This window comes from Xiphophorus couchianus, chromosome 20 (assembly GCF_001444195.1).
Source record: "Xiphophorus couchianus chromosome 20, X_couchianus-1.0, whole genome shotgun sequence".
Taxonomy (NCBI): domain Eukaryota; kingdom Metazoa; phylum Chordata; class Actinopteri; order Cyprinodontiformes; family Poeciliidae; genus Xiphophorus; species Xiphophorus couchianus.
The window spans coordinates 5,867,393-5,880,717 of NC_040247.1; the positions used below are offsets into that span (position 1 = coordinate 5,867,393).

Consider the following 13,325-nt stretch of genomic DNA (forward strand, 5'->3'; position numbering starts at 1 on the left):
GACTAATTGCAAAAAATGTTGTCAAGAAAGATTTAAAGATGCTGATTCTCTCTTTGACATGACGTTCTTAGTCATCCATCATGTTTAGTATCTATTACATGCAGCTCATTAAAGGGGCGGCGACTCATCGTGCAGAGCGGTATATAAGCCTGGTATCCCCCAGAGAAATGATGGCATTGGATACAGTCTGAAGGACTTAACTGAGTTGGGAATTCGCTGCGACCTCCAGTATGCCGTCCAAGCCTGCCCCGATCAAGAAGGCGGCCAAGAAAGAACCAGAGAAAAAAGAGGAGGAAAAAGCCCCAGAGCCGGCTCCCGAACCCGCCCCGGAGCCTGCTCCCGTCGAGGAAGCCCCCGCCGCTGCAGCTGAGGGAGAGGCGCCTGCTGAGGGCGCTGCCCCTGCCGAGGGTAATGTCGGCAGCGGCGTGGCACCACGCTGACTTATTCAGGGCAAACAATAGTTTAAATTAGTTTGTTTTTTTTTCTCCGTGGAGGATCCTTGGATATATTTATAAGAAGTTAAATTAATCGTAATATGTGTGTGCCCGTCTTGGTAAGATCTCCGTTACCTTTACGCACGTGTGAGGGTGCCTATACTTTCTATTGAGAATTCCCAGGCTTTTAAAATCAACCAGAGAGCATCGCAATAATTACATCTAAAGTGCCTTCTTTCATTGGCTTCCACGCATTTATGGAAATTAGCTGTTAATTGCACATTATTTAATAAGCATTCAGGTGAAGGACTCATTAAAACGTAGTTTGTTGCTTCTTTTTGTAAAAAAAAGAAGACATTATTTAGATATATTTAATCGAATCACTCTAAAATCTACTCACGCTTTACTGCTTTAACTAATAGAGCTGAGTTGCCGCTTCTGCTGCAGCATTTTATTGGTTTGTTTTCTTTGATTGCTAATGCTTTACTGCATTATAAGCGATTTGAAATCTATATTTACTTGTTACAGCCTATCACTTGTTTCTGGTTGTTATGGCAAATTCGCCATGTGGATGGCCAAGCCAGTTAGCTATATCCGCCAGCGCTTTACTGTCCTATAGAGTTCCAAACGTGCCAAAACGTGGCAGAAATGATGGTTTATCAAATAAGATTGATTGGTCAACCTTAACCCTAACCAATCATCTTGACTAGAACAGTGTTGAATTCATTCACTAACTTTCAGAGTTAAGGTTTAGAGTTAAGATAAATTCATGATGTGCTGCAACCCCCCCCCCCTCCCCCCCAATAAAATAATAGAATACACAGTGAAATATTACTATATACTGTTCTGCATATGCTTATTAGTTAAATTGTGCATCTAAAACAAAATACATGAATTTGTTCATATTTAAATCTTGACAAATTTTATATATATATATACACATATATATATATGAATAGTGGTACTTTTGGTTCCACATATTAGTCATCTGCTCCACCTGTTACTGAGGAATCATCAGCTGCTTCTGCAGCAACTGTGGTCCCTGCTAAAAGTATAACAGCAGCAAGTGGAGCATCTAATCTTAAACCAACCTCCTATTACAGGAAAGCTAGCTTTTCTTAATTGTAGTGTCTTTTACTAACTTCACCAGCTGTACCTGCTGCAGAGGAAACACCCGCTAATGCTGCTTATGTTAAAATTCAAAAACCAAAATAGGAAGATTATAAGCCGTCATCTTATTCTCGCTAAAGCTCAGCTCACTATTTGGCTTCTTTATTGTAATTTCTCAAGCTGACAGTTGCAAGACACGCATAATCATTTGTCAAAACATGTCCCATCTGCTTAAAGCACTAATTAATAATATCTAACATTTAATAATAGCTGCTTCTGCTTCAGCCATAGAGAGCGCTGCTCCAGCTGCAGAGTCAGATGCTCCTGCTGACGGTAAACCACCCTGGAAAAGTGTTTATATACTCTCAGATTTTTATTAAAAATATGAGGTCAAATGTACACAAAACTTGCTGTAAATTAAAACTGCTAATTATTTTTGCAAACAATAAAACATTTCTCTTTTCACCATCAGGGGAAGCTCCTGCTGAGGCACCTGCACCAGAGCCTAAGCCACCCACTCCACCTCCTCCACCCAAAGGTGAAACTCTGCTCCAAAAGAAAAAGATCAATAAGAGCAAAATCATCTTTAGCTAATTAACCAATGTTTCAATGACTATTCCTAGAGCCCACAAGCGCCCCTGTGGATCTGTTTGTTGAAGACAAAAATGACAATTCAGTGACCATCATTTGGAGCCAGCCTGAGACCATTGGGGACTCTGGTCTGGACGGATATGTCATTGAAGTTTGCAAGGATGGAAGTAAGTCCCTCTCTGCCTTGAACCGTGTGCACTAAAAGGCTGACCTCTGTGAAAATAGACAGCTGATTTTGGTTTTGGCATGTGCAAGTATATTAAGGTCTCAGTTTTCAACACAATCTCTAATAGTATTTTAGATCCATTGAGGAAAAAGTGAAATTGGTGTTTTAATTTGGGTCAGCCGGATCAGTTGCAGCTGTCCCTGAAGTGTCAGCCTCTCAGTTATATCATGAGCTACCTAACTTCTCCCTAGAAGGGAAGAGGCATTTCAGCGTTGGTGTGGTCCTGCTGGACGTCCTGCTTTTAGACTTACAGTAGTAGGCTAATCTCAGCAGTAGCTGAGTGAAGGCTTCATTTAGCAAACACACACAAAGTGATTAGTTGTTAAATACACAATTTGTATGTACTATGTACCATTATTTCAATTACAAAAGTTTGCAGTATGCCGTCTTTACTAGGCATTTTTTACCTAAACTCTCCCAAAAAGCTCTGCTAACCTTCTGCCTTTGTAGTGAAGGGGCAAAAACATTCACTGCTGGGCAGAAAGTTAAGAGAAAAAAAAAATTTCAATTAAAAAAAACAGAATTGTAGACCAAATAGTCTAGACTAAGATTACAATGTACAGAATGCTATAATCAAACAAATAAAGGAGTTGCTTTTTTAATTGTAATTTTTTTTCAATTAAACACATTGTAAATATCAGTACCTGAAGAAAACATAACAACAATGATTAGTTAAACTTTGGACTCCTTTTGACTTTGCATCTCTAGCAGTTCATGCAAAATGTGTTTTGTCAACTGTAGACATTGTCCATAGCTGCTGGCTGTTATTTTCTTGCAAAGTAAACATAGTTTTATTTCTAGTTCAGACATTCATGAGGGGCAACAATGTCAATTAACGCGTACTTCTCTGGAAAAGTGATGTTAAAGCAGTAGAAAAGCAACAAGCAAACAAAAATGTTTGTATGAAAGCATTCATTGTGAGCATTGTTATCTTAATAATGCCAACAAATGAAAAAAAATCTAAACAAAACTGTATTACTTTAAATCAGTTTGTCTGCTTGTCTGGAAAACATTTTAATGGTTAGAAAAAAAATCCAATTAGAGCAAATGTGTTTTTTGTTGGGGGGTCCAGAAAGAGAACCATATCTTAATGTAATTTCTATGAAATAGCTCCTGCATTCATAGAACATTCAATAAACTTCATTATATGTCAATTTTCCATCCAGCTGAGGACTGGAAAGCAGTCAACCAGGATCTGCAGAAGTCCAGTCGCTACGTCATCAAGAACCAGACCACCGGTGACCGCCTGAAGATCCGTGTGGTGGCTGTGAATGAAGGAGGCCGCAGCCCCCCTGTCACCCTCCCAGAGCCCGTACTGGTGAAGGAAGTTGCAGGTAAGAACAGCTTTTTCTTTGTTTTTTGGGGGCAGAGGACTAAAAGCAAAAAAATTTGGACAAAAATTTTTGTCCAAATTTTATTTACATGCTAACCTTATTTAACAAAGTTTAAGCTGCATCAGCAAAACATGTCAGCGCAGGAGTAAGAACAACAAGGCAAACCAGTGGACAAATACATGATGCAAAGATGGAAAGAAGTCATTATTACAGAAGACAAAACACAAAATGTGTAATGTGTTAAGGCTTTTTCGCAGGTGCAACCATTTTGGAACACATTAAATTTGGGTTTGGCCTAAATATTTCACATTTATTAATTTAGTAGGATGGGTTGCAAAGTCCTGCCAGTATCTCTGTTGCCTTGTAATGGGTTGGCTCCAATTTAACCTAATGACCACTGGAAGTGGGGACCAGCTGATGGATGGATGAATGGATGGATGGATGGATGGATGGATGGAGTTGTAAAGTGCAGAAAAAGCTCAGCAAAGTTTTATTCTCGACTTCCCTCTCCTGTTGGCACATACCTGCAGCATTAATGCGATAAAACCGTGTCCCGATGACTCCCTTCCATGATTAGTTGAAATACTGTTCTAACCTGCTGGATTGTGAGATTAAACTGACAGTTTTCAGGATCCTCTACACCTAACAGTGTTAATCTGTGGCAGTTTCAGGTAAGATGACGGTTGGATTCTGAGGATTTGAAAAAATGAGCTGTGTGGCATTCGTTATCTCTCTGATTGTTTTTATGCTTAAAGAAGAAGAGGCAAAGTGGGAGGAATGGCAACATGATCCCGACTCAGCTGGCAGCAGACAGTGTTCACCAAACCAGATGGTCCACAATTAGCAACAAATTTGTTAATGGTTTCTGGCAGAATTGCTACACGTATTTGGAAAATAGCTGCGATATACCTGCTGGTAGCAAATAGTTTTTACTGGGAGTCTGTAGTGCATAAAGATCTCTGCCAGGATTCATGCTGAGGAAAGGGTCAGGCTAATTTCTGCAAGATTGATGGTGTCAAGTGATTGGACCTAAAGCAGGTGGGGGCTGTGAAGAGAAGTGGGGGTGGTGAATTCCAGCAGGGCCTGTCTCCCAGAAACAGGGTGATGACTCTGACTTCTCAGATGGCACCCAAATCTCATAGCAGCTCTTGCAATTTACTGTTTATTTTGCAACATGCTACAGACTTTACAGGGAAAGGCTCATTAAGCCTGATCCCTATCTTTACTATGTCAAAAAGCCCTAACTGATAAGTTTATTTTAACTTTACAGCTATATATTTAATATAAAAATATAATTTTAAAAAAAAAATTTTACCAAATTTTACTCTATACAATTGATTGTATGTCTATAAATTGGCTGCTGTTGAGCTGTAGCTAGTAGTTTCATATCATCTGCAAATTTGATCTCAAGGATAGAGCTGACATAGTGAGTGCTATAGTATCCCTTCTTTATTTAGAGTCCTGACAAATGTAGTTATGCTGCACTCAGCAGGTGGTGAGCTCCAGCGAGATACTTCCAAGTCCCCAACAGTATGACTTCTGTATCACATCAGAAGTCATAATTACTAACTACCCATGATAGTCATTATATATATATCAAAGAGATTATCAGATACCTTCAACTTTTAATGAGATGGGACTTTATACAGAGGGCAAAGGAAGGAGGTAAACTTTTACAATTCATTAAGAATGTAATTTTTTCATGTTTGAGTCTGTTGTCTAACCTGTTAAAGAAGATTTTATTTTTTCTATTGGTGAAAAACATTGAACACATACAAGAAAAACAAGAGAACATTTATCAAATTTGAAGATGGCAATTCAGAACTCTTGTCCAGTATTCATACTTCTTTGTTTGAATTGGGCATTTTTATTTTTGTGCACGACCAAATAAGGAATGAATGAATAAATCAACCATACAATTGATGCAAAATGTGCTAGTTTACTTCTACTGGAAGTTAATTTTGTCATAACAGTCTGTTTCCAGTGTTAACGTTTTATGCTTTCAAAAAAAAAACTTGAATATGTAGAAATGAACTGAATTGATTAAAACAAACATGAAGTTTAAAGCTGTTTATGCAACAAGTCATGACCCACTCTCACTCATCCAGGCACAAGTCAAGGTCACATTACTATGATTTTGAAGCTGTTCCATTAATCTTTCCTGATCATTGAAAAAGAATTTGACTATGCAAACTATTATCTCAATAAATTATTACAAATGATTGTGAGATGGTTATGATGGCAGACCTAAGTGTTTAAAAATGTAATTTATCTACCTTATGTAAAATATATTTCCTCGTATAGATTTGGATATTGCAATCACATTTTCTTTATGAAGATCCTCTCTGTTTATTCTGGCATGCAGACATAAAATGTTTTGGTAGTTCTAACTAAACTAGAGCAGAGAACATTTTGCCTTATTTCATGTTTAATGAGGACAAGAAGAAGTAATTGTAAAGTTGATGTAAATATCTTTAGTGGTTTTAGCCATACTGTAAAGTAAAAGCAAATCCATCCACAAAATATATTTGTCTATTAACTGCACACCAATTTGTACCACATCCATGGATATAACTTCAGTTACATCAAAAGAATACTATGCACAGCTTAAATTGTCATTGTTGTCATTTGTACAAAATCCAGTTGGTTTCATGTTCTGCTTTTCTCTGGTCCAACCCCTGATATAAGGGAAAGCAGTATTTTAACCTTGAAATTAACCTGTTCTTTAAAAACCAAGACAAAACTAAATTCTGTATGAAGTTTTTTTTTTTCTTACATAATTTATTGACTTATTTGTCATTTCTATTTCCTTAGATCGTCCAAAGGTCCGTTTGCCTCGTTTCCTTAGGCAGAGATTCGTCGCTCATGTTGGGGAAAAGATCAACCTGACCATCCCTTTCACAGTAAGCACACAATATCTACATGCAACACAACACAATATAAACATAATAAAAAGAATCAAAGCTCAATATATTTTTTTTTTCTCAGGGTAAACCCAAACCTGAGGTGAGCTGGACAAAGAACGGCACGGCACTGGACAAAAAGAGAGTGAACGTCCGCAGCACCGAAAGAGACAGCATCCTGTTCATCCGTGCAGCCGAGAGAGATGACTCCGGAGTGTATGAGATATGTGTGAAAGTGGAGGGCTTTGAAGACAAGGCCTCACTGACCCTTCAGATTGTTGGTGAGTAAAATGAGCACACACAGAGGTGAGAATTAAAATGGTACAATCTGTTATTGATTTTTGTTAATCATGGCCCACAGAGCTGCCAGGGCCTCCTGCCTCTGTGAAGATTGTTGACACCTGGGGCTTCAATGTTGCTCTGGAATGGACTGCACCCAAAGACAATGGAAACACTGAGATCACAGGATATACAGTCCAGAAGGCTGACAAAAAGACTGGAGTAAGTTCTCAACATTAATGAGTTGTGTCAATAGTCTACAAAAAGTTTTAAATCATTTACAAATAAAAATCCAAAAACATTTGCATTCAGGGTTCCTCTGAGAACCACAACTTTTGTTTTAAGTACAGGTGCACATGTTTTGGGATATTTCCGTGGATTTTTTTCACTGACATATTCCATTTCAGGATTGCAAAGTTGTTAGCTCCTTACACCTTTCCATCAGTTCTGACTAGATTTTCTATCACTGCAACAAAAAGCATCTCCACTAAACAACTGTCCTATCACCATGTTTCATTGTGTGGAAGTTGTATTCAGGGTGGTGTCAGTTATTTACTACACCCCTTTGTAGTAAACAACTTTCTTCTGTATGTGTTGCTCTCTACACGACTTGTGGCAAACTGCATACTTCTTATTGCTTTGTTTCAATAACTTTGTGGATTGCACGAGTAACAGCTTTCTAATTCTTCCACCTTAGCAGTGGATCTCTGCAGCTCCTCCGTGGTTCTCTTAGCTACTTCTCTGGTTAATGTTCTTCTGGCTCATTGTGTCAGTTCAGAATTTTACTTGCAGTTGTGTAAACTCTTTTTTATTTTTCAGTTTCTCCATGAGCTTTTCAAAGCTTTCAATATTATTTAATAACCTAACCCTGATTTAAACTTCTTCATAACTTTATCATGCCATGACAAACCCTCAAAACCTCTGAGAACACCGACATTCATGCTAATATGCCTTAAACACGTGAACAGTATTGGCAGTATTGGAAGCTTAGTTCCTTCAGTATTTGTTGGGAGGTTGACAAGGCACTGTTTGCTGTCATTTTTGTTTTGTTTTCCAGGATTATTTCACTGTGTTGGAGCATTACCACAGACTGAATGCCACTATCTCTGACCTCATCATGGGCAACACTTACAAGTTCAGAGTATTTTCTGAGAACAAGTGTGGAATGAGCGAGTCGGCTGCTGTCACAAAGGAAGAGGCCAAGATCCTGAAGACAGGTAACAGTTTGTCTGCTGATATTAGCTACTTCCATTAATAAATAAAGGGAGCCAATTGGTAAGAACGTGTTGAATGCACAAACGGCTCTCACTTTGCTCAGTTTAAAAGTCTTTGCTACATCAAATGAGATTCTTGTTCAAGTTATTGTTTTTATTACCAAAATATTGAAGAAATAAATTATTTCTGAACAGTAGCAGTAAAACGATGAAATATAGTCAGAGGGAGCACAGAAACAGAAATGGATGCAACACAGAAACCAGTTATTGATAAACATTAGCAGTAAGTCCTGGATTTACTGCTATTTACCGTTATTTTAAAATCTTTGTTCAATAAGTTTTCAAGCACTGATAATCTGTACTGAATTCTTTCTTTCAAACTGTAACAAGTTTTCCAATAATTATCAGTAAACCACAGACTAACAGTTTACCAGCAAATACTCTAACGCAAACTAGTAGTAAATTTGTTTTACTACTTGTGAAGAGACACAACTGTTTGGAAATTAATTAGGGTTTTGTGTCAGTTTCAGATTATTTAAGAAAATAACTTATTTCAACCCTCTACTTCATTTTATCTTTTTCATTTACTATTATTAGCTATGTTTTTTATTCTAAATACTTTCTTAAAGTCACCTTAGGACCTCCCTTAAGTCCTTAGGTCCTTTATTTTCCCAAAAATAAAATATAAATGTACAGGAGTTTTGACAAATGGCACCTAAACCAGTATTTTCCATACTTTGTATAAAAAAAGGTGAAAATGCTCTAACCTACTATAAATTAAAATAATGTTGGAGGAGGACAAAGCCCACTTCATTGGCACAATGTGTTGGAGTTATGATTTATTTTTCCATTAGCTTTCACAAAAGCACAAGATACCAATCTGGGTCGCCCAGACATTGGCTGCAAAGTCGGCTCTGTCCTCCCATTGTTGTGGTATTAACATCCCCTTCTATGCTCAGACTTCCAAACAAAATTAAATCCTTAGGGTACTCTGGCTGTAGTCTGCTATTTTTCCCTATCGTCTTTTAGATTTTTTTAACCGGTGAACAAATTGTTAATCAGTCTCAAAATCTTAATCTTGGGTCATAAACTCACAAACTGTTGAAGAGGGTGAATGATAGTGAGATAAAATGTTTTTTTTGTCTACTAGGATACAAAGCATCTATCTTTTCACTAGCTTTTTAGTGACTTGAATGTTAATATATTATCCCCTAATTAATGGTTATTTGGTTCTTATTAAGTATATTGTGTCAATGACCCAATTTCACAAATTTATGGACTTTTATGTAAGTAATTTCAAATGTATAAAGGTGCAGTCCATCAAAATGGGGAACACATTTTGTCTTGAAAAGAATTAATTGTTTGGAGACAATTGAGAAATGCTATTAAATAAATCATTCTGTTGGTGTTATTCAAGCATAATTTTTTTTTCTTGTATTACTTCCTAACTCAGATACTAAGCAGATTTTTTGAGGTAGGCAACATCAACACAAAGTAAACTCTAGACTGTTCTTGATTCTTCAGGTATCGACTACAAGCCTCTTGAATATAAGGAACATGACTTCACTGAAGCACCAAAGTTCACCACGTCTCTGAGCGACAAAGCCACCACTGTCGGCTACAGCACCAAGCTGCTATGCTCCGTCAGGGGATTCCCCAAGGTACCCTTGTAATTCTTTATGGTACATCCTGCAGTTGATAAGTTCAAAAATAATGCAAATAGGATATGAAGATTTTTTTGCGGGGGGGAATAGGGGAGTTATCTTCAGAAGAACCAAGAAAGATTGAAATCTGTTCTGTGAAGTGAAGTTTTCTATCGTGCTTTAGACATTTTGTAACCTGTTGATACTGCCGTGACCATAGACCCCAAAAGGTTTAAAGCTGAAATCCATTCGAGATTATGTACTTTATGTTGTAGCGCTCATTTAAAAACTTTTCTGTTTTGGTTTTCTTTTTGACCGAAAGAAAATTTGTTGACTCTACACCACTAGCAACAGGCACACAGAATCAGTAGGGCAAATAATTTGTTTAATGATTTTTCCACTATCACAGATATCAGAGTAATGGCTCATCTGTTGTCTGTTGTTTACCTGTGATATGAAATTATGACACTTTTATTGACACTGTCAAATGAGAGCAGATGGGATTGACTGTATAAAGGTGTCTTAGAAGATCTCAAGGCATATTATTTTGTTATCAGATACTTACTTTGGCTGTTTGTCAGCATTCCCTTCATTGCTCTAGCATTTCTTGCAGTACAGAGGCTTTGACTTGACAATGTGGAAGATATTCACCTGCCTTCATGAGCTTGCCACCTGAACCTCTCACCCTCTCTTTTGGCTAATAATCAGCTGGGTCACCAACAGGGCGAAATGTCAACAGAATTCTTTTTTGAGGCATGGGAAGAGGAGAAGCAGGGGGATGGGGAAGCTTGGTTGGATGTTTTACATTCTGTGTGGAGCCCTGGGAGGTTCTCACCATATCATTGTCATTAAAAGTCCCATACCAAGAGTGTACTGTGTGTCTTCTTCAATCAAAGTATGTTTTGTCTTGCCATTTGGCTCAAGTCTTGGAAAAGCACACTAATTGTTTAGCCGGTTTTGTGATGTGACATTGTGCTAATTTGTTTTCCAAAAGCCCAAGATTGAATGGATGAAGAACCAGATGATTATCGGAGATGACCCCAAGTTCAGGCAGATCTGCGTCCAGGGCATCTGTTCTCTGGAGATCAGGAAAGCTGGGAACTTTGATGGTGGTGTTTACTCCTGCAGAGCCAAGAATGATCATGGAGAAGCAATCATCAGCTGCAAGCTGGATGTCAAACGTAAGACCAGAATTTGAGGTTTTACCGTCGCTTTGAGTTTATTCATTAAACATGTGCTTTGTGTTTGCGCTAGTGTTTTAAGTTTCAACTGTAAATAACTTGAACTTTCTGTTTAACAGAGCCAGTAAATCCAGACGCGGACAAGAAATAGATGAACATCTTCATTAACACAGGTGACAAAATGATCTGAATTCTGTTTTTGCTTAATTTTTATACTCACTATGTATGGAAGTGAGTTCAAAATAGGTCTGCGGCAGTTGTACCTGGATCTTTATCACCCACATGCCATGCAAATAAAACTGTAAAACTCCATCTAGTTCAAGTGACACATATATAAGGGCTGAGGGAGCTCCAGCTTCCTCTATGACTTAAATGGAGAAGGGTTTCCATACATGGAGGTCACTAAACTTGGAATAGTTGGCCTCTCCCACTGACAGGGTCTAACCGGCAGCACCCATAAATTAAATCTGTAATGTCTCCCGCTGCACTCAGTCAGGTGACTTAATCACATTTCCAAGACTCAGCAGCAGTGACAAGAATGTATTTCAGAACATACAGTAATTTAACATGTAAGATCTTTTCTTCATACCGGTACAAGGACAATTTGGTGGCTTATGTTAATATAAAGTGTTTTAAGGCGCTGATGTTGTGTATAAATGTTCTGCATATACTTCTAAATTTCAGGAAATATTCTCAGATCACTAAACAGCTGTTTTTTTGCTGTTGTTCTGTTGCAATCCTAAAATTAGGAGTAGAGGGTAAGGTCTTTGCAGTATAAGGTGTGTGTCACTTTTAGTGTTTCTAAAGCCGGTGTTCACAACAATTAAAGCAAATGTTAAAGTTCAGGTTATCTCTCTGTCATCACAGGATCGGTTGGATTCCTGGAAGAACTTCTATCTATGGCTGGTGATTCCTTAGCCAACGGGTTTTAGCCTCTGACGTCTTACCGAGTAACATCTACTAAGATGAACAATTTTTGTCATTGCTTCATGCCTAGAACAAAAATATTAAGTCCACATCCATGTCCACAATTTGTTTTTCACAAGGATACTCTCATTAATAACTATTATCTTATGACCTCTTCAGACATTGGACTACTTAAACAACTTCCCAGTCTTACTCAGATGAATTTACTGTTCTTCATATTAGAACTACATGTAACATCTATGTGTTTATATCAATAAATAATTTAATTTCTGGTTTTGTTTTTATTATGGTGAAATTGTGTCACTTTTGCATTATATGATTTAAAACATACATCTTACTCAACTGTTTACTTATATATTTATACTTAATAATTCTGGCAGATGAGTTAAATATATTCATTTGGTGATAGTCATGCATGTAGAACTATTTTTTCATTCGAAAGGCAAACTGACACATACTTCTTGATTTGTTCACAAAACAATTTGAAGTTTGTTACTGTGGCTAAGAAATGCATTATGACAAAGAAAATTAAATGGACATACCTTACCATTAAAAGTTTAGGTGAAAGGTTACTAGATAGAATAAAGTGATAATCACTCTTTTTCAAAACAGAGACCCAATGCTATTGTAGAATGTGTTTGTCTCTTTGTGTTAAGACTCTAGCAGCAGGATTTGGGATGAACTGCAACTGCCTACTTTTTTATGCCCTTAAGGACATAATCAAAAATAGAACCTACTACAAGGCCTGCACAAATTCTGCTGTGTCTCGTTCTGAGTCAAGTAACACATTTCTTGTAATATTTTTAAAGTTGTATCAGCTTGAATTAGAAGTCGTCTTATGTGGTTGTGAAAATATAAGTCAGGGTCTATAACCTAGATTTTGTCATGCCTTTACTCTTCTAGGCATTGAATCTGAATGGTGATCTCTCACCTTTCATTATTTAAGGACCTATTTGCTGCTTTGGGCTGGATGAATTTCTGTCCCAAGTGCTCACTGATTTTATGAACAGTTAATCATTAATCGTGGTGTGATGAAACAAATGTTTTGAGCTGCATTATCAGCATAAGTGACTGCCTGTATTATTTTACTCTGTAATTTGGGCTAATAGGATCATGCAGATATTGAATAAAATTAGTCTTAGAGAGGTGCCTTGAGGAAACCTGCATGTAATTGTTGCTAACTTAGATTGAAAATTGCCATTAACACAAACTAAATCCAGACTTGCGCTTTGGAATTTGAACCAATTTAGCACAATATTAGGAAACTAATTTTTAGATATTTAGCTGTCCATTGCAACTGGTTATGTCAAATGCTAAATCTGTTAACTAATGTGTCACTAGTAAGATGTCTGTCTTTAACAACAAGGTCTCAAACTTTTTGTCACTCATTTCAGAAAGCGAAACTTATTTATTTTAATCGACAGTCAAAATAAAATTTAGAGGGGACTTCACAAGGAGTGGACTGAGTCTGAAGCCAGTACAT

At 37.4% G+C, this 13,325-nt stretch overlaps 1 protein-coding gene across 3 annotated transcripts; it reads left to right on the top strand.

Annotated features, from left to right (window-relative positions):
* The first annotated feature begins 165 nt into the window (after positions 1 to 165).
* Positions 166 to 12,115, top strand: mybphb (myosin binding protein Hb). Of its 3 annotated transcripts, XM_028001786.1 has the most exons (13): positions 167 to 390; positions 1,830 to 1,877; positions 2,017 to 2,082; positions 2,168 to 2,302; positions 3,528 to 3,695; positions 6,510 to 6,598; positions 6,684 to 6,879; positions 6,960 to 7,099; positions 7,935 to 8,094; positions 9,616 to 9,752; positions 10,729 to 10,915; positions 11,035 to 11,088; positions 11,783 to 12,115. In XM_028001786.1, exons 1-12 carry the CDS (start codon positions 231 to 233, stop codon positions 11,064 to 11,066), a joined length of 1,518 nt encoding a protein of 505 aa, XP_027857587.1. In that variant the 5' UTR covers positions 167 to 230; the 3' UTR covers positions 11,067 to 11,088; positions 11,783 to 12,115. The 3 variants fall into 3 exon arrangements, with proteins under 3 accessions (XP_027857588.1, XP_027857589.1, XP_027857587.1); XM_028001787.1 differs by lacking the exon at positions 1,830 to 1,877 and having other exon boundaries at positions 166 to 408; XM_028001788.1 differs by lacking the exon at positions 1,830 to 1,877 and having other exon boundaries at positions 166 to 390.
* Positions 12,116 to 13,325: the final 1,210 nt, after the last annotated feature.

What these genes read in the sequence shown, in the direction of transcription:
- mybphb (XM_028001786.1), top strand. Translation starts at nt 231, where the DNA reads ATGCCGTCCAAGCCTGCCCCGATCAAGAAGGCGGCCAAGAAAGAACCA. An exon ending in ACTGACCCTTCAGATTGTTG is followed by an intron (nt 6,880 to 6,959) that starts GTGAGTAAAATG and finishes CATGGCCCACAG; the next exon opens with AGCTGCCAGGGCCTCCTGCC. An exon ending in CTGCAAGCTGGATGTCAAAC is followed by an intron (nt 10,916 to 11,034) that starts GTAAGACCAGAA and finishes TCTGTTTAACAG; the next exon opens with AGCCAGTAAATCCAGACGCG.